This window comes from Piliocolobus tephrosceles, chromosome 1 (genome assembly GCF_002776525.5).
Source record: "Piliocolobus tephrosceles isolate RC106 chromosome 1, ASM277652v3, whole genome shotgun sequence".
Taxonomy (NCBI): Eukaryota; Metazoa; Chordata; class Mammalia; order Primates; family Cercopithecidae; genus Piliocolobus; species Piliocolobus tephrosceles.
In genome coordinates, this window is record NC_045434.1 from 88552347 (window position 1) to 88577876 (window position 25530).

The 25530-nt window shown below is 44.8% G+C and overlaps 1 protein-coding gene across 3 annotated transcripts in view; it reads left to right on the forward strand.

Annotated features, from left to right (window-relative positions):
- SETDB1 (SET domain bifurcated histone lysine methyltransferase 1) overlaps nucleotides 1-25530 on the forward strand; it is a 39507-nt gene that overhangs the window by 12750 nt on the left and 1227 nt on the right. Inside the window, exons 4-19 of one of the 3 annotated variants that reach the window (XM_023213640.3) lie at nucleotides 1694-1728; nucleotides 3403-3502; nucleotides 4323-4448; nucleotides 4612-4813; nucleotides 5686-5759; nucleotides 6687-6877; nucleotides 8653-8779; nucleotides 10913-11069; nucleotides 11159-11317; nucleotides 12258-12890; nucleotides 13169-13285; nucleotides 20957-21126; nucleotides 22308-22936; nucleotides 24182-24210; nucleotides 24641-24773; nucleotides 25028-25193. In XM_023213640.3, the coding sequence (XP_023069408.1) occupies nucleotides 1694-1728; nucleotides 3403-3502; nucleotides 4323-4448; nucleotides 4612-4813; nucleotides 5686-5759; nucleotides 6687-6877; nucleotides 8653-8779; nucleotides 10913-11069; nucleotides 11159-11317; nucleotides 12258-12890; nucleotides 13169-13285; nucleotides 20957-21126; nucleotides 22308-22936; nucleotides 24182-24210; nucleotides 24641-24773; nucleotides 25028-25193 (3048 nt within the window). Of the gene's footprint in view, nucleotides 1-1693; nucleotides 1729-3402; nucleotides 3503-4322; nucleotides 4449-4611; nucleotides 4814-5685; nucleotides 5760-6686; nucleotides 7088-8652; nucleotides 8780-10912; nucleotides 11070-11158; nucleotides 11318-12257; nucleotides 12891-13168; nucleotides 13286-20956; nucleotides 21127-22307; nucleotides 22937-24181; nucleotides 24211-24640; nucleotides 24774-25027; nucleotides 25194-25530 lie in introns of those variants that run through there. The other 2 variants (XM_023213641.3, XM_023213642.2) reach the window with 2 other exon arrangements.

Sequence of the window (25530 nt, forward strand, 5' to 3'; positions counted from 1 at the left end):
ACTTGAACTCAGGAGGTAGAGATTGCGGTGAGCTGAGATTGCACTGTTGCACTCCAGCCTGGCGACAGAGCAAGATTCCGTCTCAAAAAAAATAAAAAGTAAAAAAGTGAAGTACTGATACATGGTACAACATAGATGAACCTTGTATGAGGAACCACATATTACATGATTCTCTTTATATGAGATATTCAGAATAGGCAAATCCGCAGAGACAGAAAGTAAATTTGTGATTGCCAGAGTTTAGGGGATGGAGGAATGGGAAATGACTGCCGTAGGTATGAGGAAATTTGTGGAGTGATGACATTTTTCATCACTCCAGAATTTAACAGTGATGATAGTTTAATTACCAAAAACCACTGAATTACACGTTTTTTTTGTTTTGTTTTGTTTTGTTTTTTTGACGGAGTCTCGCTCTGTAGCCCAGGCTGGAGAGTGCAGTGGTGCGATCTCAGCTCATTGCAACCTCCGCCTCCCGGGTCCCGGTTCAAGTAATTCTCATGCCTCAGCCTCCTGAGTAGCTGGGATAACAGGCACTTGCCACCATACCCAGCTAATTTTTGTGTTTTGGGTAGAGATGGGATTTCACCATGTTGGCCAGGCTGGCCTGGAACTCCTGACCTCAGGTGATCCGCCCACCGTGGCCTCCCATAGTACTGGGATTATAGGCTTGAGCCACCACCATCAGTCTATACATTTTACTTTTATCCTTTTTTTTTTTTTGAGACAGGGTCTTACTCTGTCACCCGAGCTGGAATGCAATGGTGCAGTCTTGGCTCACTGCAACCTCCACCTCCTGATTTCAAGTGATTTTCCTGCCTCAGCCTCTCATGTAGCCATGTAGCTGGGATTACAGGTGCCTGCCACCATGCCCGGCTAATTTTAGTGTTTTTAATAGAGAAGGGGTTTGGTTTCACCATGTTGGCCAGGCTGGTCTGGAACTCCTGACATTAGGTGATCCGCCTACCTTGGCCTCCCAAAGTGCTGGGAGTACAGGTGTAAGCCACCACACCCAGCCTTTTTTTTTTCTTTTTTTGGTGAGGACAGGGTTTTTCTGTGTTGCTCAGGCTTGAACTATACATTTTTATTTATTATTATTATTTTTTTGAACCAGAGTCTTGCTCTGTCAACCAGCCTGGAGTGCAGTGATGCAGTCTCGGCTCATTGCAGCCTCTGCCTCCCAGATTCCAATAATTCTGCCTCAGCTTCCCGAATAGCTGGGATTACAGGCATGCACCACCATGCCTGTCTAATTTTTGTATTTTTATTAGAAACAGGGTTTCACCACATTGACCAGGCTGATCTCAAACTCCTGACCTCAGGTGATCTGCCCACCTTGGCCTTGCAAAGTGCTGGGATTACAGGCATGAGCCACCGCACCTGGCCTAATTTTTTTTTAAGAGACAGGCTCTTGTTATGTTGCCCAGGCTAGTCTTCAACTGGCCTCAGGTGGTCCTCCCACCTAAACCTTCCAAGTAGCTGGGATTACAGGTGTGAACCACCATACCTGGCCATTTACTTTGTGTCTTTCCAGACCCTTTTGAGTACTTTATATTTGTGTGTATACCTGTATCAAGATTATTTTCAGTTATTATCGATAATGCTCCCATAATAATGCTTTTGAGTAAGTTAGTTCTGAATTTCCCAGAAGTTCCTATAAGTCTCTTACACTCATTAGAATTCTTCTCATCCATAGGTGATGCTGGGAGCCGAACTCCAAAAGACCAGAAGGTAAGTTAGGATGGTAAGGGAACGGTGAGAGATAAGAATATGAAAATAGAATTTTCTGGCCTAACCATTTAATCACTTTAGCTGTCAATATCTAATCATTCACCCTGTGATCAGCCCTTTGTGTTGCAGTCCTCTAATTGGTGTTTTAAGAATTCAAGGCCAGGAGTGGTGGCTCAAGCCTGTAATCCCAGCACTTTGGGAGGCCAAGACGGGTGGATCACGAGGTCAGGAGATCGAGACCATCCTGGCTAACACGGTGAAACCCCCATCTCTACTAAAAAATACAAAAAACTAGCTGGGCGAGATGGCGGGCGCCTGTAGTCCCAGCTACTCGGGAGGCCGAGGCAGGAGAATGGCATGAACCCAGGAGGTGGAGCTTGCAGTGAGCTGAGATCGCACCACTGCACTCCAGCCTGGGCAACAGAGCGAGACTCCGTCTCAAAAAAAAAGCATTCAAAAAGAGGTTAGCAGGAAATGTTTTCACTAGAAAGGAGTGTTGTATGAAAGTAGGATTTAGCAGTGTTTGCTAGGTAAATTAATCAAGAAAAACTTCCTGACATTGAAATGTTGATTTTTGAACTAGGTTTCTAAGCAAGGGCAGCTTTGGGCTGGGCGCGTTGGCTCATGCCTGTAATCCCAGCACTTTGGGAGACCCAAGTGGGCGGATCACCTGAGGTCAGGAGTTTGAGACCAGCCTGGCCAACATGGTGAAACCCTGTCTCTACTAAAAAAATACAAAAATTAGCTGAGTGTGGTGGTGCATGCCTGTAATCCCAGCTACTAGGGAGGCTGAGACAGGAGAATCAGTGGAACCCAGGAGGCAGAGGTTGCAATGAGCTGAGATCATACCATCGCACTCCAGCCTGGGTGACAGAGCAAGACTCTGTCTCAGGAAAAAAAAAAAAGAGGCCAGGCATGGTGGCTCACGCCTGTAATCCCAGCACTTTGGGAGGCCGAGGCAGGTGGATCACCTTAGGTTGGCAGTTCGAGAGCAGCCTAACCATGGAGAAACCCCGTCTCTACTAAAAATACAAAAGTAGGCCGGGCACAGTGGCTCACACCTGTCATCCCAGGACTTTGGGAGGCTGTGGCAGGTAGAACACGAGGTCAGGAGTTCGAGACCAGCCTGGCTAACATAGTGAAACCCTGTCTCTACTAAAAACACAAAAATTAGTTGGGTATGGTGGCACATGCCTGTAATCCCAGCTACTTTGGAGGTTGAGGCAGGTGAGTCACTTGAATCTGAGAGGCAGAGGTTGCGGTGAGCCGAGATTGTGCCACTGCACTCCAGGTTGGGCAACAGAGCCAGACTCCGTCTCAAAAAAAATAATAATACAAAATATTAGCTGGACATGGTGGCGCATACCTGTAATTCCAGCTACTTGGGAGGCTGAGGCAGGAGAATCAATTGAACCTGGGAAGTGAGGTTACGGTGAGCCAAGATCGTGCCATTGCACTCCAGCCTGAGCAACAATAGCTAAACTCCATCCCCAAAAAAAAAAAAAAAAAATGAAAGGGCAGCTTTGCCAGATAAAGTAACCATAAGCTTCCAAACATAACTCATTCAACTCACTCCATTTTGTTCTGTGAAATACAAGGTGTTTCTTATTCTGAAGTTATTTGTAACCCTTGCTACTGTTTCAAAACTTGTTTTCCTCATCCCCTTTTCTGTAGCTCCGTGAAGCTATGGCTGCCTTAAGAAAGTCAGCTCAAGATGTTCAGAAGTTCATGGATGCTGTCAACAAGAAGAGCAGTTCCCAGGATCTGCATAAAGGTTAGGGTCAAGAAATATCTGGGTATAGATGGGAGGTGAATTCTTACAGAGATTTCATCTTAAGTCTCATGTCTACTAATTGTGACATGCCAGACGCATTATCCTTAGTAGTTATGAAATCCCAATTACATGGATGGTGATTTTCCGGTCTGTGATGGTTTTATCTCAATACCTCTTTAGCGTCCTACATTTAGACTTGTTTCCATCCTCATGACTACTTCCAGGTAGAGATTAGGGAGAAGAGAATCACTCAGACTCTTGTTAAAAAAAGGTTTGAGGCCAGGTGTGGTGGCTCACATCTGTAATTCCAGCAGCTTTGGGAGGCTGAGGCAGGAGGATCACTTGAGGCCCAGCATTAAAGACCGGCCTCCGCAACATAGTGAAACCCCATCTCTAAAAAAAAAATGTTTAAAAATTCTCCAGATGGGCCTGGCACAGTGGCTCATGCCTGTAATCCGAGCACTTTGGGAGACCAAGGCAGGCGGATCGTGAGGTCAAAAGATAGAGACCATTCTGGCTAACATGGTGAAACCCCATCTGTACTAAAAATACAGAAATTAGCTGGACATAGTGGTGCGTGCCTGTAGTCCCAGCTCCTCGGGCGGCTGAGGCAGGAGAATCACTGGAACCTGGGAGGCAGAGGTTCCAGTGAGCCAAGATCGCACCACTGCACTCCCTCCTGGGGACAGAGCGAGACTCCTTCTCAAAAAAAAAAAAAATTACCCCACTTTCCCTAATTACCATACTACCCCTCTTTACCTTCCCGTTCTCTACCCAATCTATGTCATAACTCTTTAGAATAACTTTGCTTCTTCTATAGGAACCTTGAGTCAGATGTCTGGAGAACTAAGCAAAGATGGTGACCTGATAGTCAGCATGCGAATTCTGGGCAAGAAGAGAACTAAGACATGGCACAAAGGCACCCTTATTGCCATCCAGACAGTTGGTATGTGCAGACTTGGAGGAACCACTCCTGAAAGGCAACCTGCACCCTCCACTGCTAATTGTTTCTTTTCTCCATAACCTTTCCATTTGTCTGTCACGTAGCAACCTGGATTTATACAGAAACTGGCAGTTTTTTAAAAAATTTATCTTTCCCTTTTACTCAGGGCCGGGGAAGAAATACAAGGTGAAATTTGACAACAAAGGAAAGAGTCTACTGTCGGGGAACCATATTGCCTATGATTACCACCCTCCCGCTGACAAGCTGTTTGTGGGCAGTCGGGTGGTCGCCAAATACAAAGATGGGAATCAGGTCTGGCTCTATGCTGGCATTGTAGCTGAGACACCAAACGTCAAAAACAAGCTCAGGTACCTGGACAGAGGACTGTAAAGGGGTAGAGGCTGGGAGCACAGCACCTGCCCTGTTCGTGCCATAGACCAGATCTCACAATTAGCTTTTGTCTTCTTAGTCCCTAGTGGACTGAAACCCTTACTCTTTCTTTACCACAGGAGTCATGTGGGTGATTCTTTCTTCCTCTTTCTCCTTCTTTTTTGTTTTTTTTTTTTCCTTTTCTTTCCTCAAAGAGAAAACTAGGAAGAGAATAACGAGGATTAATGATCAGGGGAATAGGGGATTCACACAGAAGAAAGAGATGGAGACTAAATGGTTTTTAGCAGCGTAGGAATCTGATAGAGGAAAAAGAATATATGTTTTTTGGCTGGGCCCAATGTCTCATGCCTGTAATCCTAGCCCTTTGGGAGACCAAAGCAAGTGGATCACTTGAGGTCAGGAGTTCGAGACCAGCTTGCCCAACTGGTGAAACCCTGTCTACTAAAAATACAAAAATTAGCTGGGTGTGGTGGCACATGGCTGTAATCCCAGCTACTCGGGAGGCTGAGGCAGGAGAATCGCATGAACCTGGGAGGCAGTGGTTGCCATGAGCCAAGATTGCACCACTGCACCCCAGCCTGGGTGACAGAAGGAGACTCCATCTCAAAAATACTTATATGTATGTGTGTTTTTTGAAAAAGTAGGGAGGCATTGGTTAAATTAAGGGAGAACTCCTAACTCTCAAGTTGGGAAGAAAGAAAAACAGGAAGAAAGTAGTAAACTGGAATGTCTTCCCTGGAATGCATCCTGTTGTGATCCAGAGAAGTAGAAGCTATGATAAAATAATTTCTGTGGATCATGTTAAATATCATAACCCCCAGATCTTTCTACTGTCACTCCTCTTTTACAGGTTTCTCATTTTCTTTGATGATGGCTATGCTTCCTATGTCACACAGTCTGAACTGTATCCCATTTGCCGGCCACGTGAGTGTTTCTCCCTTATTCCTTAGCTCAGTTTTCTGCTCCTCTACCTGATATTTCTTCCTAGGACGTCCAGTTGAAAAGCCCTAGGTGTTTTTGGTACTTCAGTCTCAAAGAGCATAAATTTGGTTGATGTCCTTTGCTCCCAAAGGACAGTTTGCTCCCAAAAGAGATACAGTTGTATTGTTCATCTCTAGGACTGGGTCTTTGTAGCCAAAGAGTGAGACACTGGAAGATCATGAATGACTTTGAGTAGACTGCTCACGTTATAGATGTGCTTCAGTTTCATTTCTAAGTGAGTTAGGTTGAAAAAGGTGTTACTTCTTTCCTAGTGTCATGCTGCACCTAACATTTGTATAAATGTGTAGTCTGCATAATGCTTTCCACAGAAGCTGTGTTAGATGGAACATCATACTGTCCTCTATATTTGTTACCCTGGCTTGGGAGCAGACTCCTACAGAAACAATAATTTTTAACTGCAGAAGAATCAACTAACACTTCTGTTTACACATAACATGACAGTAAACATATTCTGAGTCTCTTAAAAACCTGATAGAGAATGAGAAGGAAGGACTAATTTTTTCATTTCATGATGCCACCTGATCTTTTTAAATTTACCATTAGACTTATCAACAAGTGAGCAAGAATTTCCACTTGAATTTTCCAAAGGAGAAGCATCCATTTGTATAAAATAAGTGAATCACCTATATTTTACATGATTTATTTAGTATTTACTTGATTTGTAAGTATGTGCAATTTGTACATTAGGTTTATTACTTAGGTGGTCTTGGTTTTGCTTCCCTCGAGGTTCTGATTTTACTTTTTCTTTCCTTTTCAACTTAAAAAGTATCAAATGTCTCCTGGCCAACCCTTTTCCCTATCAAGACATGTCCTACCTGCCCTCTCAGTTCTACTTCTTCCTTGAAACAGTGAAAAAGACTTGGGAGGACATAGAAGACATCTCCTGCCGTGACTTCATAGAGGAGTATGTAACTGCCTACCCCAACCGCCCCATGGTACTGCTCAAGAGTGGCCAGCTTATCAAGACTGAGTGGGAAGGCACATGGTGGAAGTCCCGAGTTGAGGAGGTGGATGGCAGCCTAGTCAGGATCCTCTTCCTGGTACTGTTCTTCCCTAGAATTTTGGAGGCAGAGGTTGGTCGGGGGGACTTAAGAAGCAGTAATGAGGATGGTTTTACAGCTATTCCATAGCCTTCCTCTTTCTTATCCTCCTATGTATTCTCACTGTTTTTGGTCAAATTTTACTTTGCCCTTTTTGTTGTTCCTCTGTGGGTCATTGTTGAAAATAAATTACCGGAATTATGATACTAATCTGCATGGTTTTGATTTATTTGTTTTTTTCTTTAGGGGTATTCACATTGTGTGTAGGTACAGAGAAGGCAGCCAATTCCATTTTTCCAGGGTTAAGGTTTTAGTAGGATAGTGGGATGAAGAAGAGGTATCAAGGAGTCCTGATTATCTTTCAAGGTTCAGTTTCACTCTTAAATACTTTGTACTCATCCTTTTCTCCCTTCTCTCTCCCTTCTTAGAATCATATTTCTTATTTTTAAAAGTTTTAAAAACTTTTTTGGCCGGGCACAGTGGCTCAAGCCTGTAATCCCAGCACTTTGGGAGGCCGAGACGGGCAGATCACGAGGTCAGGAGATGGAGACCATCCTGGCTAATATGGTGAAAACCCGTCTCTACTAAAAAATACAAAAAACTAGCCGGGCGAGGTGGCGGGCGCCTGTAGTCCCAGCTATTCGGGAGGCTGAGGCAGGAGAATGGCGTAAACCCAGGGGGCGGAGCTTGCAGTGAGCTGAGATCTGGCCACTGCACTCCAGCCTGGGCGACAGAGCGAGACTCCATCTCAAAAAAAAAAAAAAAAAAGATTCTTGAGTTATCCTTTAGTTTGAACTCAACATGTGCTGGTCCCGAGCTCCTGACCTCAAGTGATCCACCTGCCTCGTCCTCCCAAAGTGCTGGGATTACAGGCATGAGCCACCACACCTGGCCTGGCCTGTTTTTTGTTTTGTTTTGTTTTGTTTTTTTGAGACAGAGTCTCACTCTGCCACCCAGGCTGGAGTGCAGTGGTGCAGTCACAGCTCACTGCAGCCTCAACCTCAAGGGTTCAAGTGGTCCTCTCACATCAACCTCCCAAGTAGCTGTGACTACAAGTGCATGCCACCACACCTGGCTGATTTTTGTATTTTTAGTAGAGATGGGTTTCGCCATGTTGCCCAGACTGGTTTCGAACTCCTGAGCTCAAGCAGTCTGTCTGCGTCATCCTCCTGACGTACCAGGATTATAGGTGTGAGCTATTGTGCCCAGCTGTCACACCTCTTATACTCAGTATAGATACCTGTTGCTACTGTAATTCCTTAAATAAAGAGTATATATTTTTCATTGTTGTGTACCTGATCCATGGAGCCTGGCACGTACTTTATTAAGTAGATAAGGAATTTTTTGGAGGGTGGGTGGATGGAGTTTTGCTTTTGTTGCCCAGGCTGGAGTACAATGGCGCAATCTCAGCTCACCACAGCCTCCGCCTCCCTGGTTCAAGCAATTCTGCCTCAGCCTCCCAAGTAGCTGTGATTACAGGCATGCGCCACCACACCCAGCTAATTTTGTATTTTGAGTAGAGACAGGGTTTCTCCATGTTGGTCAGGCTGGTCTTGAACTCCTGACCTCAGGTGATTCACCTGCCTCAGCCTCCCAAAGTGCTGGGATTACAAGCTACAGGCATGAGCCACTGTGCTCAGCCTAGATGAGGAATTTAAGGCTCATCAGGGAGGTTTCCGAGAGGTGACACATGGTATATATCCTCTACACAGGACAGGATAGATTCTAGCCTTTAAGCTATTTCCCTTCATTCTTCTATTCTCTCAATTCCCCAGGATGACAAAAGATGTGAGTGGATCTATCGAGGCTCTACACGGCTGGAGCCCATGTTCAGCATGAAAACATCCTCAGCCTCTGCACTAGAGAAGAAGCAAGGACAGCTCAGGACACGTCCAAATATGGGTATGTCCTGAAAGATACCTGGAGGAAGGAAGAAATAGGCCAATCAGCAAAGGAGATTATATAGAATGGCTATCCTTGGTTTACCACAGTTACACTGCTTACTCATTGGAAACAGGATATGTGCCCTGAGTTGTTTCCAATCGTGGTGATCAATTTGTGCTGCTGCGTCCACATGCTGTGGCTCTAATTTGTTCTAAACAACCACAAAAATATCTGAAACAGTTGGCTTTAAGTTAGGGTGATAGTAGTTACCCTCTGTTATCCACATGAGATTGTCAGTTTTGTGTGTTATCTATGGTTAGTTTTCTTTTTCTCTCTTTTTTTTTTTTTTTTTAAAAGACTCAGGGGCTTGATATGTTGCCCAGGCTGGTCTTGAACTCCTGGGTTCAAGCTGTCTACCTGCTTCGGCTGCCCAAAGTGCTAGCATTACAAGCATGAGCTACCACATCCAGCATATAGTCAGTTTTCTTTAAAACCCAGACCTGGCCGGGCACAGTGGCTCACAGCTATAATCCCAACACTTTAGGAGGCTGAGACAGGTAGGCGGTTAGCTTGAGCTCAGGAATTCAAGACCAGCCTGGGCAACATGGTGAAACCCTGTTTCTATAAAAAACACAAAAATTAGCTGGGCACAGTGGCATTAAGCTGTAGTCCAAGCTACTCAAGAAGTTGAGGTGGGAGGATCAGTTGAAGCCAGGAGGTCAAGGTTGCAGTGAGCTAGATCGTGCCACCGCACTCCAGCCTAGGGGACAGCATGAGACCCTGTCTCAGAAACAAAAAGCAGATTTGGTTTTCTTTTCTAATATTACTGTCATACTTTCTGGTTGATTTTTCCTGCCAAAATTAGTTGGTTAAAGAATATATTTCTGAAAATATTCCCCCAAAGTATATCATAATTAATCAGGTAAATCATCTGAGATAGGAAGATATAAAGTCTTATCTAAGGCCCAGCATGATGGCTCATGTCTGTAGTCTCAGCACTTTGGGAGGCTGAGGTGGGAGGATCACTTGAGGCCAGGAGTTGGAGATCAGTCTGGGCAACATAGAAAGACTCTATCTCTTAAGAAAAAAAGAAAAAGAAAAAAGCTTGAGTGTGGTGTTGTGCACCTGTAGTGTTAGCTACTCTGGAGGCTGAGGCAGGAGGATTACTTGAAGCCCAGGATTTCGAGGTTACAATGAGCTAAGGTCAGACCGCTGCACTCCAGCCTGAGTAACAAAGTGGAACATTGTCTATAAAAAGAAAAAAAAGAAGCTACCCTGCCGATGGAATAGCAATTTTTTTTTTTTTTTTTTGAGATGGAATTGGGTTCTTTCACCCAGGCTGGAGTGCAGTGGCACCATCTCAGCTCACTGCAACCTCCGCCTCCTGGGTTCCAGCAATTCTCCTGCGTCAGCCTCCCAAGTAATTAGGGTTACAAGCGCCTGCCACCATGCCCAGCTAAGTTTTGTATTTTTAGTAGAGACAGGATTGCTCCATGTTGGCCAGGCTGGTCTTGAACTCCTGACCTCAGGTGATCCGCCCACCCCAGCCTCCCAAAGTGCTGGGACTAAAGGCATGAGCCACTGCGCCCGACTGCTATTCTTTTATGCCTTTACTTTCTTAATAAACTTGCTTTCACTTTAATAAAAAAAAGTATTATGTAAGTCAAAACAACATATGCCAGCATCCATGCCAGTCAATAATAGGAACTGAGAGTCTAAGCATTTACTCAGAATGTGTCCATTGCTTTGCTTTTTTTTTTTTTTTTTTTTTGAGACAAAGTCTTGTTTTGTTGCCCAGGCTGGAGTACAGTGACGTGATCTCGCCTCACTGCAACCTCCACCTCCTTGTTTCAATTGATTGTCCTGCACCTCCTGAGCAGCTGGAATTACAGATGTGCACCACTATGCCCATCTAATTTTTGTATTTTTAGTAGAGACAGGGTTTCACCATGTTGGCCAGGCTGGTATCAAACTCATGACCTCAAGCAACCTGCCTGCCTCGACCTCCCAAACTGCTGGGATTACAGGCATGAGCCACCGCACTCAGCCATTGCTGCCTTTTTATGTTATATAAGTTAAGGATCAGATGTGTGACTGAATATAAGCATCATGGCTATCATCTTCTCAGTGATCAATTCCTTTTTCCTATAGGTGCTGTGAGGAGCAAAGGCCCTGTTGTCCAGTACACACAGGATCTGACCAGTACTGGAACCCAGTTCAAGCCAGTGGAACCCCCACAGCCTACAGCTCCACCTGCCCCACCTTTCCCACCTGCTCCACCTCTATCTCCCCAAGCAGGTGACAGTGAGTAAGTGTTATTCTTTCTTTTTTCTTCAGTTTCTTTCATATTATATTTTCCACATCCCTTACTATACGCCCTCTTCTCTAATCTCCTAGAAGCTTGGAAAGCCAGCTTGCCCAGTCACGGAAGCAGGTAGCCAAAAAGAGCACATCCTTCCGACCAGGATCTGTGGGCTCTGGTCATTCCTCCCCTACGTCTCCTGCACTCAGTGAAAATGTCTCTGGTGGGAAACCTGGGATCAACCAGACGTATAGGTGAGAAAATCTGAGGCTCTCTGTAGGCAGGATAGCAATGAGTGGTCATTGTGTAGGGGAAGGTTCCTTGGCTCTGAAGGGCTTAGTTTAAGTTTATGATGGTGAGGAGTTTGGACTTGAAAAGGAAGCTTTACCCATAGAAGTTTCTAAGAAATAGAAAGTAAGAATAATTGAATCGGAAGCTGGGTGCTTAGAAATGTGGTATCATCAGAGAGCCATTTGTTAAAACTTCTTGTTGAACATGGATCCATCATTGCTAAAATAGAAAGGAAACACCACAGCCTCTTTCCTTGAATCCTGGGAGTTAGTAAGGACATTTCTGGAACACACAGCAGACAAAAAATATATTGGTAGAAGACTGGACTCTACTTCCATAATTCACAGGCAAATACATTTTAGGAAAAGGTATACTGTTGAAATAGGGATGTTAGGCCAGGCGCAGTAGTAGCTCACGCCTGTAATCCCAGCACTTTGGGAGGCCGAGCCGGGCGGATCACCTGAGGTCAGGAGTTTGAGACCAGCCTGGCCAACATGGAGAAACCCTGTCTCTACTAAAAAGTACAAAATTAGCTGGGCATGGTGGTGCATGCCTGTAATCCCAGCTACTTGGGAGGCTGAAGCAGGAAAATTGCTTGAACCCGGGAGGCGGAGGTTGCGGTGAGCCAAGATCATGCCATTGTACTCCAGCCTGGGCAAAAAGAGCAAACCTCCATCTCAAAAAAAAAAAAAGAAATAGAGATGTTATCAGTCAGTGAAGAGTAACCAGGGATTTTCGTTGTCCAGCTTTGGTAGGGCAAGGGAAGATCTTTCTTGAATCATCTTTATCTTCAGGAGCACAGCTGCTTGAAAGATGAGAGAAATGGCTTAGCTACCTGGAGGGTTAATTATACAACAGAAGTCCTGTTGCCTTCTGATCTGATCACTTGCATCTCATTTGCAGATCACCTTTAGGCTCCACAGCCTCTGCCCCAGCACCCTCAGCACCCCCAGCCCCTCCAGCACCCCCAGCCTTCCATGGCATGCTGGAGCGGGCCCCAGCAGAGCCCTCCTACCGTGCTCCCATGGAGAAGCTTTTCTACTTACCTCATGTCTGCAGCTATACCTGTCTGTCTCGAGTCAGACCTATGAGGAATGAGCAGTACCGGGGCAAGAACCCTCTGCTTGTCCCATTACTATATGACTTCCGGCGGATGACAGCCCGGCGTCGAGTTAACCGCAAGATGGGCTTTCATGTTATCTATAAGACACCTTGTGGTCTTTGCCTTCGGACAATGCAGGAGATCGAACGCTACCTTTTCGAGACTGGCTGTGACTTCCTCTTCCTGGAGATGTTCTGTTTGGATCCATATGTTCTTGTGGACCGAAAGTTTCAGCCCTATAAGCCTTTTTACTATATTTTGGACATCACCTATGGGAAGGAAGATGTTCCCCTATCCTGTGTCAATGAGATTGACACAACCCCTCCACCCCAGGTGGCCTACAGCAAGGAACGTATCCCGGGCAAGGGCGTTTTCATTAACACAGGCCCTGAGTTTCTGGTTGGCTGTGACTGCAAGGATGGGTGTCGGGACAAGTGAGTTGGTGGGGAGAATTGCTGCCCCTGCTTCCAACTTTGTTATGGTTGTCTTCCTTTTCACCTCTTCCTTTCCCTTGTATCTGTACTGCTTTCCCCATCTTCCTTTACCTCCTCCCTCACCTGGAACTCCTGCTATAAGGCCTCCATGAAAGCTATGAGGTAGGGAGACTGGAGTCTGACATGGCCACACTGAGCAACCCTGGGTACATGTGTATTGTGTTATTTTGTTCTCTGATCCCCCCCGCTCCTTTCCTTTATTTCTCTCTGTCATATAGGTCCAAGTGTGCCTGCCATCAACTAACTATCCAGGCTACAGCCTGTACCCCAGGAGGCCAAATCAACCCTAACTCTGGCTACCAGTACAAGAGACTAGAAGAGTGTCTACCCACAGGGTAAGTGGTCAAGGAATGGCACAATATCTCAGAGAGACTGAGGAGCATGTTCTTGTTTTTCTCTGCTTATAGAAATCATCAGAAATCTAAAAATTGGAACCAAAAATAGAATACCAGAAGAGGCATTTTATTAATTAGATCTTATTTCCTGACTTCCCAAACACTTTTTTTCTTGGGCTTTCCTTGAAATGAAGACATAGGATGATTGAAGAGTGTCTAGCAATTTTCTGTTGCAAAAAAAGATTATCTTAATTTCATAGCTAAATGAATGTCTTAACAGATTATGATTTACTCTTGTAAGTGAAATGTGTTCAGAGAGAAGTAGGCAGGGACCTGATTACATAGGGCTTTATCAACCAGAATGAAAAATGTTAGAATCAGACTGATACAGTGGCTCACACCTGTAATCCCAGCACTTTCGGTTGCCAAGGTAGGTGGATCACCTGAGGTCAGGAGTTTGAGACCAGCCTGGCCAACATGGTGAAAGCCTGTCTCTACTAAAAATACAAAAATTAGCCAAGTGTGGTGGTGGGCGCCTGCAGTCCCAGCTACTCAGGAGAGTGAAGCAGGAGAATCGCTTGAACCCAGGAGGCAGAGGTTGCAGTGAGCTGAGATCGTGCTAGTGCACTCCAGCCTGGGTGACAAGAGCGAGACTCTGCCTTAAAAAAAAAAAAAAGAAAGAAAGAAAAAAGAAAAGTTAGAATCAAATTCATGGTGCTCTTAGAGAATTTTAAGCAGCCAAGTGATATGACCTACCTTTTTCAGATTACTCTGGCTTCTTTGTAGATCATAGGTCTTAGGATGGCAAAAGTAGATTTTGGAAGACCAATTAGGAGATCATTATAGGAGTATAGCAGAGAAAGACATGGTTGTAGCTATGGCTTGCAATAGAATGGAGGTGACAGTAGAGGTAAGAAGGATAGATTTGGGATGCATTAATAGGTAGATCTACAGAATTGGATAGATTGTGGAGTGGGGGGAAAAAGTAGAATCAAAGACAATTCCTAAATTTTTGGCTTGAGCATCTAAGTGATTTTTGGTGCTTTTTACTGAGATGGAAGACCAAAGGAGTAGTAGGTTTGAGTGAAATTCAGTTTTTGTTTTGGCCATGTTAAGTTTGAAATGCCTGTCAGGCAATCCAAGTAGAAACGTCAAGAAGGCACTGGGATTTCTGGAGAGAAGTGTAAGAGGTGGATATAAAAATTTAGGAATCATCAGCACCGGAATGATATTTAAAGCCTGTATGAGTTCACCTAGACACGATGTTGATAATAGAGAAGGCGGCTCAGGAGTAAGCCCTGGGTCCGCCAACATTTAAAGGTTGAGCAGAGGAGGTAGAACCGGCATGAGGTGGAGGACAGCTACTGAGGAGGGCAAGGCTGAAGGATTGCTTGAGGCCTGGAGTTTGAGACCAGACTGGGCAACATAATAAGACCCTGTGTCTAAAAAAAAAAAATTGCTGGGGCCAGGAGTGGTGGCTCACACTTGTAATCCCAGCACTTTGCGAGGCCGAGGCAGGCAGATTGCTTGAGGTCAGGAGTTCAAGACCAGCCTGGTCAATATGGTGACCCAGGGCTTACTCCTGAAATACAAAAACTAGCCAGGGATGGTGGCGAGCACCTATAATCCCAGCTACTTGGGAGGCTGAGACAGGAGAATCACTTGAACCCAGGAGGAGGAGGTTGCAGTGAGCCAAGACTGCACCATTGCACTCCAGCCTGGGCAAGAAGAGTGAAATTATATCTCAAAAAAAAAATGGTTGGCCAGGCACAGTGACTCATGCCTGTAATCCCAGCACCTTGGGAGGCCAAGGTGGGTGCATCCCTTAGGTCAGGAGTTCAAGACCAGCCTGGTCAACTTGGTGAAACCCCATCTGTACTAAAAATACAAAAATTAGCCAAGCGTGATCACACACACCTGTAATCTCAGCTATTTGGGAGGCTGAGGCAGGAGAATCGCTTGGACCTGGAAGGCAGAGGTTACAGTAAGCTGAGATTGCACCACTGCACTCCATCCTGGGCAACACAACAAGACTCTGTCTCAAAAAAATAATAATTTAAAAATAAATTTTTTTTTTTTTTTTTTTGAGATAAAGGTCTCCCTTTGTGCCCAGGCTGGAGTGCAGTGGCATGATCTCAGCTCACTGCAAGCTCCACCTCCCGAGTTCACGCCATTCTCCTGCTTCAGCCTCCCAAGTGAGTAACTGGGACTACAGGCACCGCCACCATGCCTGGCTAATTTTTTGTATTTTTAGTAGAGACAAGGTTTCACCATGTTAGCCAGGATGGTCTTGATTTCCTGACCTTGTGATCTGCCCGCCCCAGCCTCTCAAAGTGCTGGGATTACAGGCGTGAGCCACCGTGCCTGGCCTAAATTTTTTAAAAATTAGCCGGGCATGGTGGGTGCATGCCTGTAGTCCCAGCCACTTGAGAGGCAGAGGCAGAAAAATCACTTGAGCCCAGTAGTTCAAGGCTGCAGTGAGCTATGATCACGCCACTACACTCTAGCCTGGGGTGACAGAGCGTGACTCATCTCTAAAAGAAGAGGACAACAAAAGAGTGGAGTATAGCATGGTAAATTGGTATATATAAACACATGAACTAATAAACCTAGTGATCAAGATACGTAATTAACAAAACAGGGAGGAGAAAAGCATCAGTGAAATAATTCAGAAAGTGTCCCATAATTGAAGGGTCTGTGTTTCTGAATTGAAAGGACCAATTAGGTCCCAAAATAATGAAGGATAAAGGTAGATTCCCATTTAGACACATTATCATAAAATGTCAGAACACTGAGGGGAAAAAAAATCCTAAAAGCTTCCAGAGAAGAGATACAGAACACATTAAAAAATAGACTTGAAATGACTTCAGCCTTCCCTGAAAGTAACACTAGAAGCTAGATAGCAATTGAGGAATCTGTTCAGAATTCTAAGGGAAAATTATTTCCAACCTGGAATTTTAAACTCGGGCAAACTATCAATTTGGTGTTACAGTAGGGCTAAAGACATTTTTTTGGACATGCAGTACCTCAAAGTTTTTCATCATTCCCCTTCTCAGAAAGTTTCTGGAAATATTTGCAAAAATGAAAGGGAAAGCCAGGAAAGTGGAAGACATGTGGCAGTGCAGTGAAAGAAGCTTCCAGGCTGTGTACTAGGGATAGAAAAGAGCCACTGCAAGAGCAGGTCAGATGCTGCAGGAACGACTTCTTCAGGAAAATTGGTTTAACAGAAAACCTGAGGTGCCTGAATACATTCAGAGGAGATCGAGACTACTGGGGAGATCATAGGATGAATTTTGCTGATTACAAACTAAACAAAGGAATAAACAGTTGTTAACTTTAGTTGCATTGCTATATCATGTATGTTTTAATAACAAAATTTTGAATCTAACAGTAGTGTTTAGATTTGATAATGCTGGGTGGTACATGAGTGTTCATGGTATCTTTTTTACATGTTTGAAACTTTTCATAAAAATATTTTCAAATAATCACAAATAATATGTCACTCCCCTGCTTAAAACTCTATAATGTAGTCCCACTGCTGTTTGGATTTTATTCTGACTCTTAACCTTAGGTTATATATCTGGCCCTTTCCTATCTCCCTCCAAAGTTGTTGCAACCACACTGATATTTTTCAGTTCCTAGATCCAGTTCCACCAGTGTTTTCCAGCCTGCCTCTGGAGACTTGCACATACTATGCCCTCTTCTTGGCATCCTTCCACTTTTCTTTGTGTGGCTATCTTCTTTAACCTTGAGCTTTCAGCTGTAAAGTCACCTCCTCAGAGAGACCTTCCCTGACCACTTTAAAACTAGGTCATTTTACTCCCTTAATTCTCTCATTGAGCACCATGTTTGTGTTCTTTATAGCATTTATGACAACTTTTGTTGATGTGTTTTTCTTCTTTTCCATTATAATATAAGCTCCTTCATGAAGGCAGGGGTCTTATGTGGCTCTTTGTCTGTCTTGCTAACCATTGTATCACCAGTTTACCCAATGCCTGGCACATAGTAAGCACTTAGGCCAGGTGCAGTGGCTGAGGCCTGTAATCCCAACACTTTGGGAGGCCGAGGTGGGCAGATCACTTGAGGTCAGGAGTTCGAGACCAGCCTAGCCAACATGGTGAAACCCTGCTAATAAAGTACAAAAAATTAGCCAGGCGTACTGGCGCGTGCCTGTAGTGCCAGCTACTCAGAAGGCTGAGGAGAATCAGTTGAACCTGGGAGGCAGAGGTTCCAGTGAGCCAAGATTGCACCATTGCACTCAGCCTGGGTGACAGAAGGAGACTTCGTCTTAAAAAAAAAAAAAAAATTTGCCAGGCGCAGTGGCTCACACCTGTAATCCCAGCACTTTGGGAGGCCCAGGCAGGTGGATTACGAGGTCAGGAGTTTGAGATCAGCCTGACCAAAATGTTGAAACCCTCCCCCGCCCCGTACTAAAAATACAAAAATTAGCCATGCACAGTGGCAGGCGCCTATAATCCCAGCTACTCCAGAGGCTGAGGCAGGAGAATCACTTGAACCCGCAAGGTGGAGGTTGCAGTGAGCTAAGATCCCACCACTGCACTCTGGCCTGGGCAACAGAGTTAGACTCTGCCACACACACACACACACAAAAATAGTAACCACTTAAATTTTGTGGAATGAATGAATGATACTCAGTATAGCTACTGTAAAGGTTTCATGTGGTAATGATTACACCTGAGTTCAAATTCCAGCCCTGCCCCTACTAAGCTGATCTTTTTTGATCAACTGTAAACACAGGATATTAACATAAACACTAGCCTGGGGTGACAGAGCGTGACTCATCTCTAAAAGAGGAAGAGGACAACAAAAGAGTGGAGTATAGCATGGTTAATTGGTATATATAAACACGTGAACTATTAAACCTAGTGATCAAGATACATAATTAACAGAACAGGGAGGAGAAAAGCATCAGTGAAATAATTCAGAAAGTGTCCCATAATTGAAGGGTCTGTGTTTCTGAACTGAAAGGGCCAATAGGTCCCAAAATAATGAAGGAAGCCATGTCCCCAGTGGGGTTTTAAAGGATCTAACAAAGTTGTTTCTGGATCTGGTGCAGGTTACATGGTATGCTGAGTTTGTAAAATTCATTGATCTATAGACTTATGTGTACTTTCCTCTGTGTATATTACATTCCAATAATCTTTTTTTCCCCTCTACCCACTAGACCACCAGGGAAATAATCTTTTTTTTTTTTTTTTTTTGCTATGGAGTCTCGCTCCCAAAGTGCTAGGATTACCGACATGGGAAATAATCTTTTTTAAAGTTAGAAGAAGAAAAAAAGCTAGACATGATGGCTCACACCTGTAATCCCACCACTTTGGGAGGCCATGGTGGGAGGATGGCTTGAGTCCAGTAGTTCCAGATTTGCTTGGGCAACATGATGAGACCTCGTCTGTACAAAAAAAATTTAAAAATTAACTGGGCATGGTGGCACACAGCTGTGGTCCCAGCTACTTAGGAGACTGAGGCAGGAGGATTACTTGAGCCCAGGAGGTCAAGGCTGCAGTGAGCTGTGTTTGTGCCACTGAACTATATAGTCTGGGTGACAGAGCAAGACCATGTCTCAAAAAAAAAAAAAAAAAATTGGAGGCCAAAACAGGTGGATCACTTGAGGTCAGGAGTTCAAGACCAGCCTGGCCAACATGGTAAAACCCTGTCTCCAATACAAAACTTAGCTGGGTATGGTGGCATGCACCTGTAGTCCCAGCCACTCGGGAGGCTGAGGCAGGAGAATCACTTGAACCCAGGAGGCAGAGGTTGGGCGACAAAGCGAGACTGTCTCAAAAAGATAAAACGCCATCTGTATTAGCATAGCTTTAAGGAGAGAATGTGAAAATGTATATATAAGGCTTTCATATAATGCCAAACACAAAGTATATGCTTATTAAGTAGAAGCTGCTCTTACCATCTTTATGTGGAGGGATGTGACTAAAATCATGAAATAACTGAGCTGTTGAATCATTTCCAAAAGTAAATTTCTCCAATCAATTTTGCATACCAAGAAAATAAGTAAAATTCTAACACTGGGCAAATCATATGGAGCAAAAAGGTTGTTACCTGAAACAATTAGTTTTCTTAGTATAACTGTGTTATCTTCCTTTAATGTTGGTATGTGCTAGATCCCTCTGATTACCTTTAATGGTTGTTTAAAAATAATTAAATTTTTTTTTTTCTTTTTCAGAGATGGGATGGACTTGCTTTGTCATTCAGGCTGGAGCGCAGTGGTGTGATCATAGCTCACTGCAACCTCGAACTCCTGGGCTCAAGTGATCTTCTCACCTCAGCCTCCTGAATAGCTGGGATTACAGGCATGAGCCACTGCGCCTGGCCCAAATTCTTAAATTAGATAGAATATGAGCTCCCCTGGGCCGGGCGCAGTGGCTCACGCCTGTAATCTCAGCACTTTGGTTGGCCAAGGTAGGCAGATGACATGAGGTCGGGAATTCGAGAACAGCCTGATCAACATGGAGAAACCCCAACTCTACTAAAAATACAAAATAAGCCAGGCATGGTGGTGCATGCCTGTAATAATCCCAGCTACTTGGGAGGCTGATTCAGGAGAATGACTTGAACACGTGAGGCAGAGGTTGTGGTGAGCTGAGATCACGCCATTGCACTCCAGCCTGGGCAACAAGAGCGAGACTCGGTCTCAAAAAAATATATATATATATATGAGCTGCCCAAGGGTAGAAATTATGACCTTTTTTCTTTTTCTTTTTCTTTTTTTTTGAGACAGTCTCACCCCGTCTCCCAGGTTGGAGTGCAGTGGCGCGATTTCCGCTCACTGCAACCTCCACCTGCCGGGTTCAAGGAATTCTCCTGCCTCAGCCTCCCAAGTAGCTGGGACTACAGACGCATGCCACCACACCCAGCTAATTTTTAAATTTTTATTAGAGACGGGGTTTTACCGTGTTAGCCAGGATGGTCTCAATCTCCTGACCTCGTGATCTGCCCATCTTGGCCTCCCAAAGTGCTGGGATTACAGGCATGAGCCACCAGGCCCATGACCTTTTTCATTGTTATGTTTCCAGTGTTTGGTAGAGCCCTTGGTGTTTAATAAATGTTTACTGAATAAAAGAATGAAAATCAACTTTACCATGAACATTAGTCACAATTCCTCCTATCTCTTTATTCCCTTTCGTATGTGTTATGTTGGCCTCTGTTTTTCTCACATTTATTTATTTTTGTTATTACTATTATTATTATTATTATTGCTGTTATTAGTAAGAAACCTCACCTGAAATTTCTCACGTCTTTATTTTGTCTTTATTCTCACATGTCTTTATCTACTTCTATAAGTTGACAGTCCATATAGTGCTTATTTTAATGGCTCTGTAATCTGTATTCCCACTATAGTTTGCTTAGCTTTTCTCCAGTTGTTAGGCACTCTAGCATTCACTTTTATGAGCTGTATTGCTATAGACATCTTTAAATCTTTCTCTACCCTCTAAATTTTTTCCTTGGGCTGTATTTCCAAATGAATCAAAGAGCGTAGATAGTTGAATAGATCCACTCACTTAGATCATTACCTAATTTTTAATCTTTACAACACATTATAAATGATAATAGCTTAAGAATTACAACAGTTTTATGGATGTATTGTGCTCTAGTGATCATATCGTGATTGATTTTATCCTAACCTCCTCCCAGGGTATATGAGTGTAACAAACGCTGCAAATGTGACCCAAACATGTGCACAAACCGGTTGGTACAACATGGACTACAAGTTCGGCTACAGCTATTCAAGACGCAGAACAAGGGCTGGGGTATCCGCTGCTTGGATGACATTGCCAAAGGCTCTTTTGTCTGTATTTATGCAGGTTGGTGATAAAATATAAGGGTTGTTTCCTGAGATTGGGACATGGTAGGGAATTGAAGCAGAGACAAATTGAACATAAGAAGAAAGTGCTTGACATGTGAACTGGAGTAAGAGGTGGCCAGGGACTTCTACAAAGAACGTGATGAGTGATGTACCTGTCTAGCTAGACCAGAGAGGGACACAAGTGTTTCACAAAGAAGAGAAAAAAGGGATGAAATTTTGGACATGGTGATATTTCAGAGGACAGACATGATTATAGAGTCCAGTGTATCATTTTCTTCCATGTCACTCCACTCAGAGATCTTTCAGCATAGCCCAGTACTCTCTTTCGATAAAGTAGAAGAAATGGAAAGACAGAAAGGGCAAGATTTAAAATGACAGTAAGTTCTCCATACTTTCATAGTTAAGATACAAAGGGAGGTATTATCAAAGAAACACTGGGCCGGGCATGGTGGCTCACGCCTGTAATCCCAAAACTTTGGGAGGCCGAAGTGGATGGATCACCTGAGGTCAGGAGTTGGAGACCAGCCTGGCCTGCATGGTTGAAACGCCCATCTCTACTAAAAATACAAAAATTAGCCAGGTGTGGTGGTGGACGCCTGTAATCCCAGCTACTTGGGAGGCTGAGGCAGGAGAATCGCTTGAACCCTTGAGGCAGAGGTTGCAGTGAGCCGAGATCATGCCACTGCCCTCCAGCCTGGGCGACAAAAGTGAAACTCTAACTCAAAAACAGAAAAAACAGAAATGAGAGACCAGAATGGAGGCTTTTGGACTCTATGCTGGTAGAGCGGGTATTGATGGAATGACCCTTATTCTTTCTAATAGGTCCCCATGGCCGGGTGCAGTGGCTCACACCTGTAATCCCAACACTGGGAGGCTGAGGCGGGCAGATCACCTGAGGTCAGGAGTTCGAGACCAACCTGGCCAACATGGTGAAACCCTGTCTCTACTAAAAATACCAAAAAAAATTAGCCAGGTGTGGTGGTGTGCACCTGTAGTCCCATCAGGAGGGTAAGGCAGGAGAATTGCTCGAACCCGGGAGGCAGAGGTTGCAGTGAGCCGAGATCGCACCACTGTACTCCAGCCTGGGTGACAGAGCAAGACTTCATCTGGAAAAAAAAAAAAAAAAAAACTAATAGGTCCCCATAACCCTAGAAGGCCTTTAATTCTCTTCATTCTCAGGCAAAATCCTGACAGATGACTTTGCAGACAAGGAGGGTCTGGAAATGGGTGATGAGTACTTTGCAAATCTGGACCATATCGAGAGCGTGGAGAACTTCAAAGAAGGATATGAGAGTGATGCCCCCTGTTCCTCTGACAGCAGTGGTGTAGACTTGAAGGACCAGGAAGATGGCAACAGCGGTACAGAGGACCCTGAAGAGTCCAATGATGATAGCTCAGATGATAACTTCTGTAAGGATGAGGACTTCAGCACCAGTTCAGTGTGGCGGAGCTATGCTACCCGGAGACAGACCCGGGGCCAGAAAGAGAACGGACTCTCTGAGACAACTTCCAAGGACTCCCACCCCCCAGATCTTGGACCCCTACATATTCCTGTTCCTCCCTCAATCCCTGTAGGTGGCTGCAATCCACCTTCCTCTGAAGAGACACCCAAGAACAAGGTGGCCTCATGGTTGAGCTGCAATAGTGTCAGTGAAGGTGGTTTTGCTGACTCTGATAGCCATTCATCCTTTAAGACTAATGAAGGGGGGGAGGGCCGGGCTGGGGGAAGCCGAATGGAGGCTGAAAAGGCTTCCACCTCTGGACTAGGCATCAAGGATGAGGGAGACATCAAGCAGGCCAAGAAAGAGGTAAGTAGTGGCAGAAAACTCTGAGAGCTATGGCTTTAACTTTGGTGCGGTAACAAACAATGCAGTCTCACCATGAGTCTTTGCATATAGATTATTCTACTTGATGGATATTTCTGTGGCCACCTTGTTATCTCTCCCCCTAATTAGCACATTCCTAGCGTTTGTTTAAAGAACCAAATTATTGGCCGGGCACGGTGGCTCACGCCTGTAATCCCAGCACTTTCGGAGGCCGAGGCAGGTGGATAACTTGAAGGTCAGGAGTTGGAGACCATCCTGGCCAACATGGTGAAACTCTGTCTCTACTAAAAAATACAAAAATTAGCCAGGCGTGGTGGTGCATGCCTGTATTTCCAGCTACTTGGGAGGCTGAGGCAGGAGAATCACTTGAACCCTGGGGGCAGAGGTACAGTGAGCCGAAATCGCACCACTGCACTCTAGCCTGAGTAACAGAACGAGACTGTCTCAAAAAAAAAAAAAAAAAAAAATTATTTTAAAATCCACATGCCTGGTGGTAGAGGGTGGACAAGTGTCTGATTAATTCCAAAATGAAAGATTCGGCCAGGGGCGGTGGCTCAAGCCTGTAATCCCAGCACTTTGGGAGACTGAGACGGGCGGATCACGAGGTCAGGAGATCGAGACCAACCTGGCTAACATGGTGAAACCCCGTCTCTACTAAAAAATACAAAAAACTAGCCGGGCGAGGTGGCGGGCGCCTGTAGTTCCAGCTACTTGGGAGGCTGAGGCAGGAGAATGGCGGGAACCCAGGAGGCGGAGCTTGCAGTGAGCTGAGATCCGGTCACTGCACTCCAGCCTGGGCGACAAAGCGAGACTCAGTCTCAAAAAAAAAAGATTCATAAGTGATTTTTTAATGTTAAATGCTGTTTCAAGTTATTCACATCATTGTTTACTTTTACTAAAGTAGAGAAACAATAATTGATTTTAAGTATCTCTTTGGTGATGTTGATGCTTTCCACATTACAGATGGTAAAACTGTCCCTGGTTGCTGTAAGCTTGCTCGTGGTGTTTTCCGTGAGCATTAAGCCCCATCACTGAGAAGGCTTAAAGGCTCCAGCCACGGAGTGTAGTGAAGATTGCTGTCAAGTTGCAGAGCGGTGTACCCACCCCACTTTAGAATGTGTACCTGTCACTGGCTGATGTTATCTTTGGAGGTCATTTGAAGTCTGATTATTGGACTTGTTACTTTAGGCTGTGAAAGCATTTAACCCTTCACTTGTTCTTTTCCAGGACCCTGACGACCGAAACAAGATGTCAGTGTAAGTGCCTTTTGTTCGTTTGTTTTGTTTTGTTTTGAGAAGAGTCTTGCTTTGTCACCCAGGCTGAGTGCATTGGCGTAATCTCAGCTCATTGCAACTTCCCCCTCCCAGGCTCAAGAGATTCTGCCACCTCAGCCTCCCTAGTAGCTGGGACTACACGCATGCACCACCATGCCTGGCTAGTTTTTCTATTTTTTGTAGACACAGGGTTTCACCATGTTTCCCAGACTGGTCTTGAACTCCTGGGCTCAAGCGATGCTCCCAAAGGGGATCCTCAGCCTCCCAAAGTGCTGGGATTACAGGCATTAGCTGCCGCGTCCGGCCCAGTGCCTTTTTGACCTGTTTCCAAATCTGCCTTCTCTCAAATCTAGGCTAGAAGCCTAAGAAACAGCCAGTAACCTGTTGGCCTCATTCCTTCCCCTCCCATCAGAGTTACTGAAAGCTCTCGAAACTACGGTTACAATCCTTCTCCCGTGAAGCCTGAAGGACTTCGCCGCCCACCTAGTAAGACTAGTATGCATCAAAGCCGACGACTCATGGCTTCTGCTCAGTCCAACCCTGATGTAAGTGACCTTCTCAAGCTTCTGAGTCTAATAAAGGAACACGGGCCATTGTCACCTCATCAAGTCCTTCACTATAATTACCGTTAGGTCTTCTCCTACTTCTTTAGCCTTGACTTCCTGCCTTATTTTCTTTCATCCAGCATCTAATCCTCCTCTTGCCATTGCCCCTTCCTACTAGACCATGGGTAACAGCAAGGACTTTAAGGAGCCCTTCCCATTTACTTCTCTTCCTTCTTACCCTCCTGCTTCCCCAGGATGTCCTGACACTGTCCAGCAGCACAGAAAGTGAGGGGGAAAGTGGGACCAGCCGAAAGCCCACTGCTGGTCAGACTTCAGCTACAGCGGTTGACAGTGATGATATCCAGACCATCTCCTCTGGCTCTGACGGGGATGACTTTGAGGACAAGAAGAACATGACTGGTAGCCTGGAAAAATTTTGGGAATGGTGGGAAGAAATAGTAAGAAACTCGGGATAGAGCATTTTTTAAGGAAGCTAAAGAAGTAGCGGGTAAAAATTCAGATCCTAAGAATTGGAGCATCTCTGGGAGGGCTTTCTGACTCCGAGCTAAACTATTCTTTGACACATCCTCTCTCATTTCCGGTTTGCTACTCTTTTCTCCTCAGATCTAATTATGCTTGAAAAAAAACTGCCACTTAGGATCTTTGAGTTCCAGCTTATTGATGTTTCTCAGCTGCAATGTTGGGAGAGAAACAGGGGTAGAATGTCCATTCGTGAGTTGGGATGGGTCCTGACCCC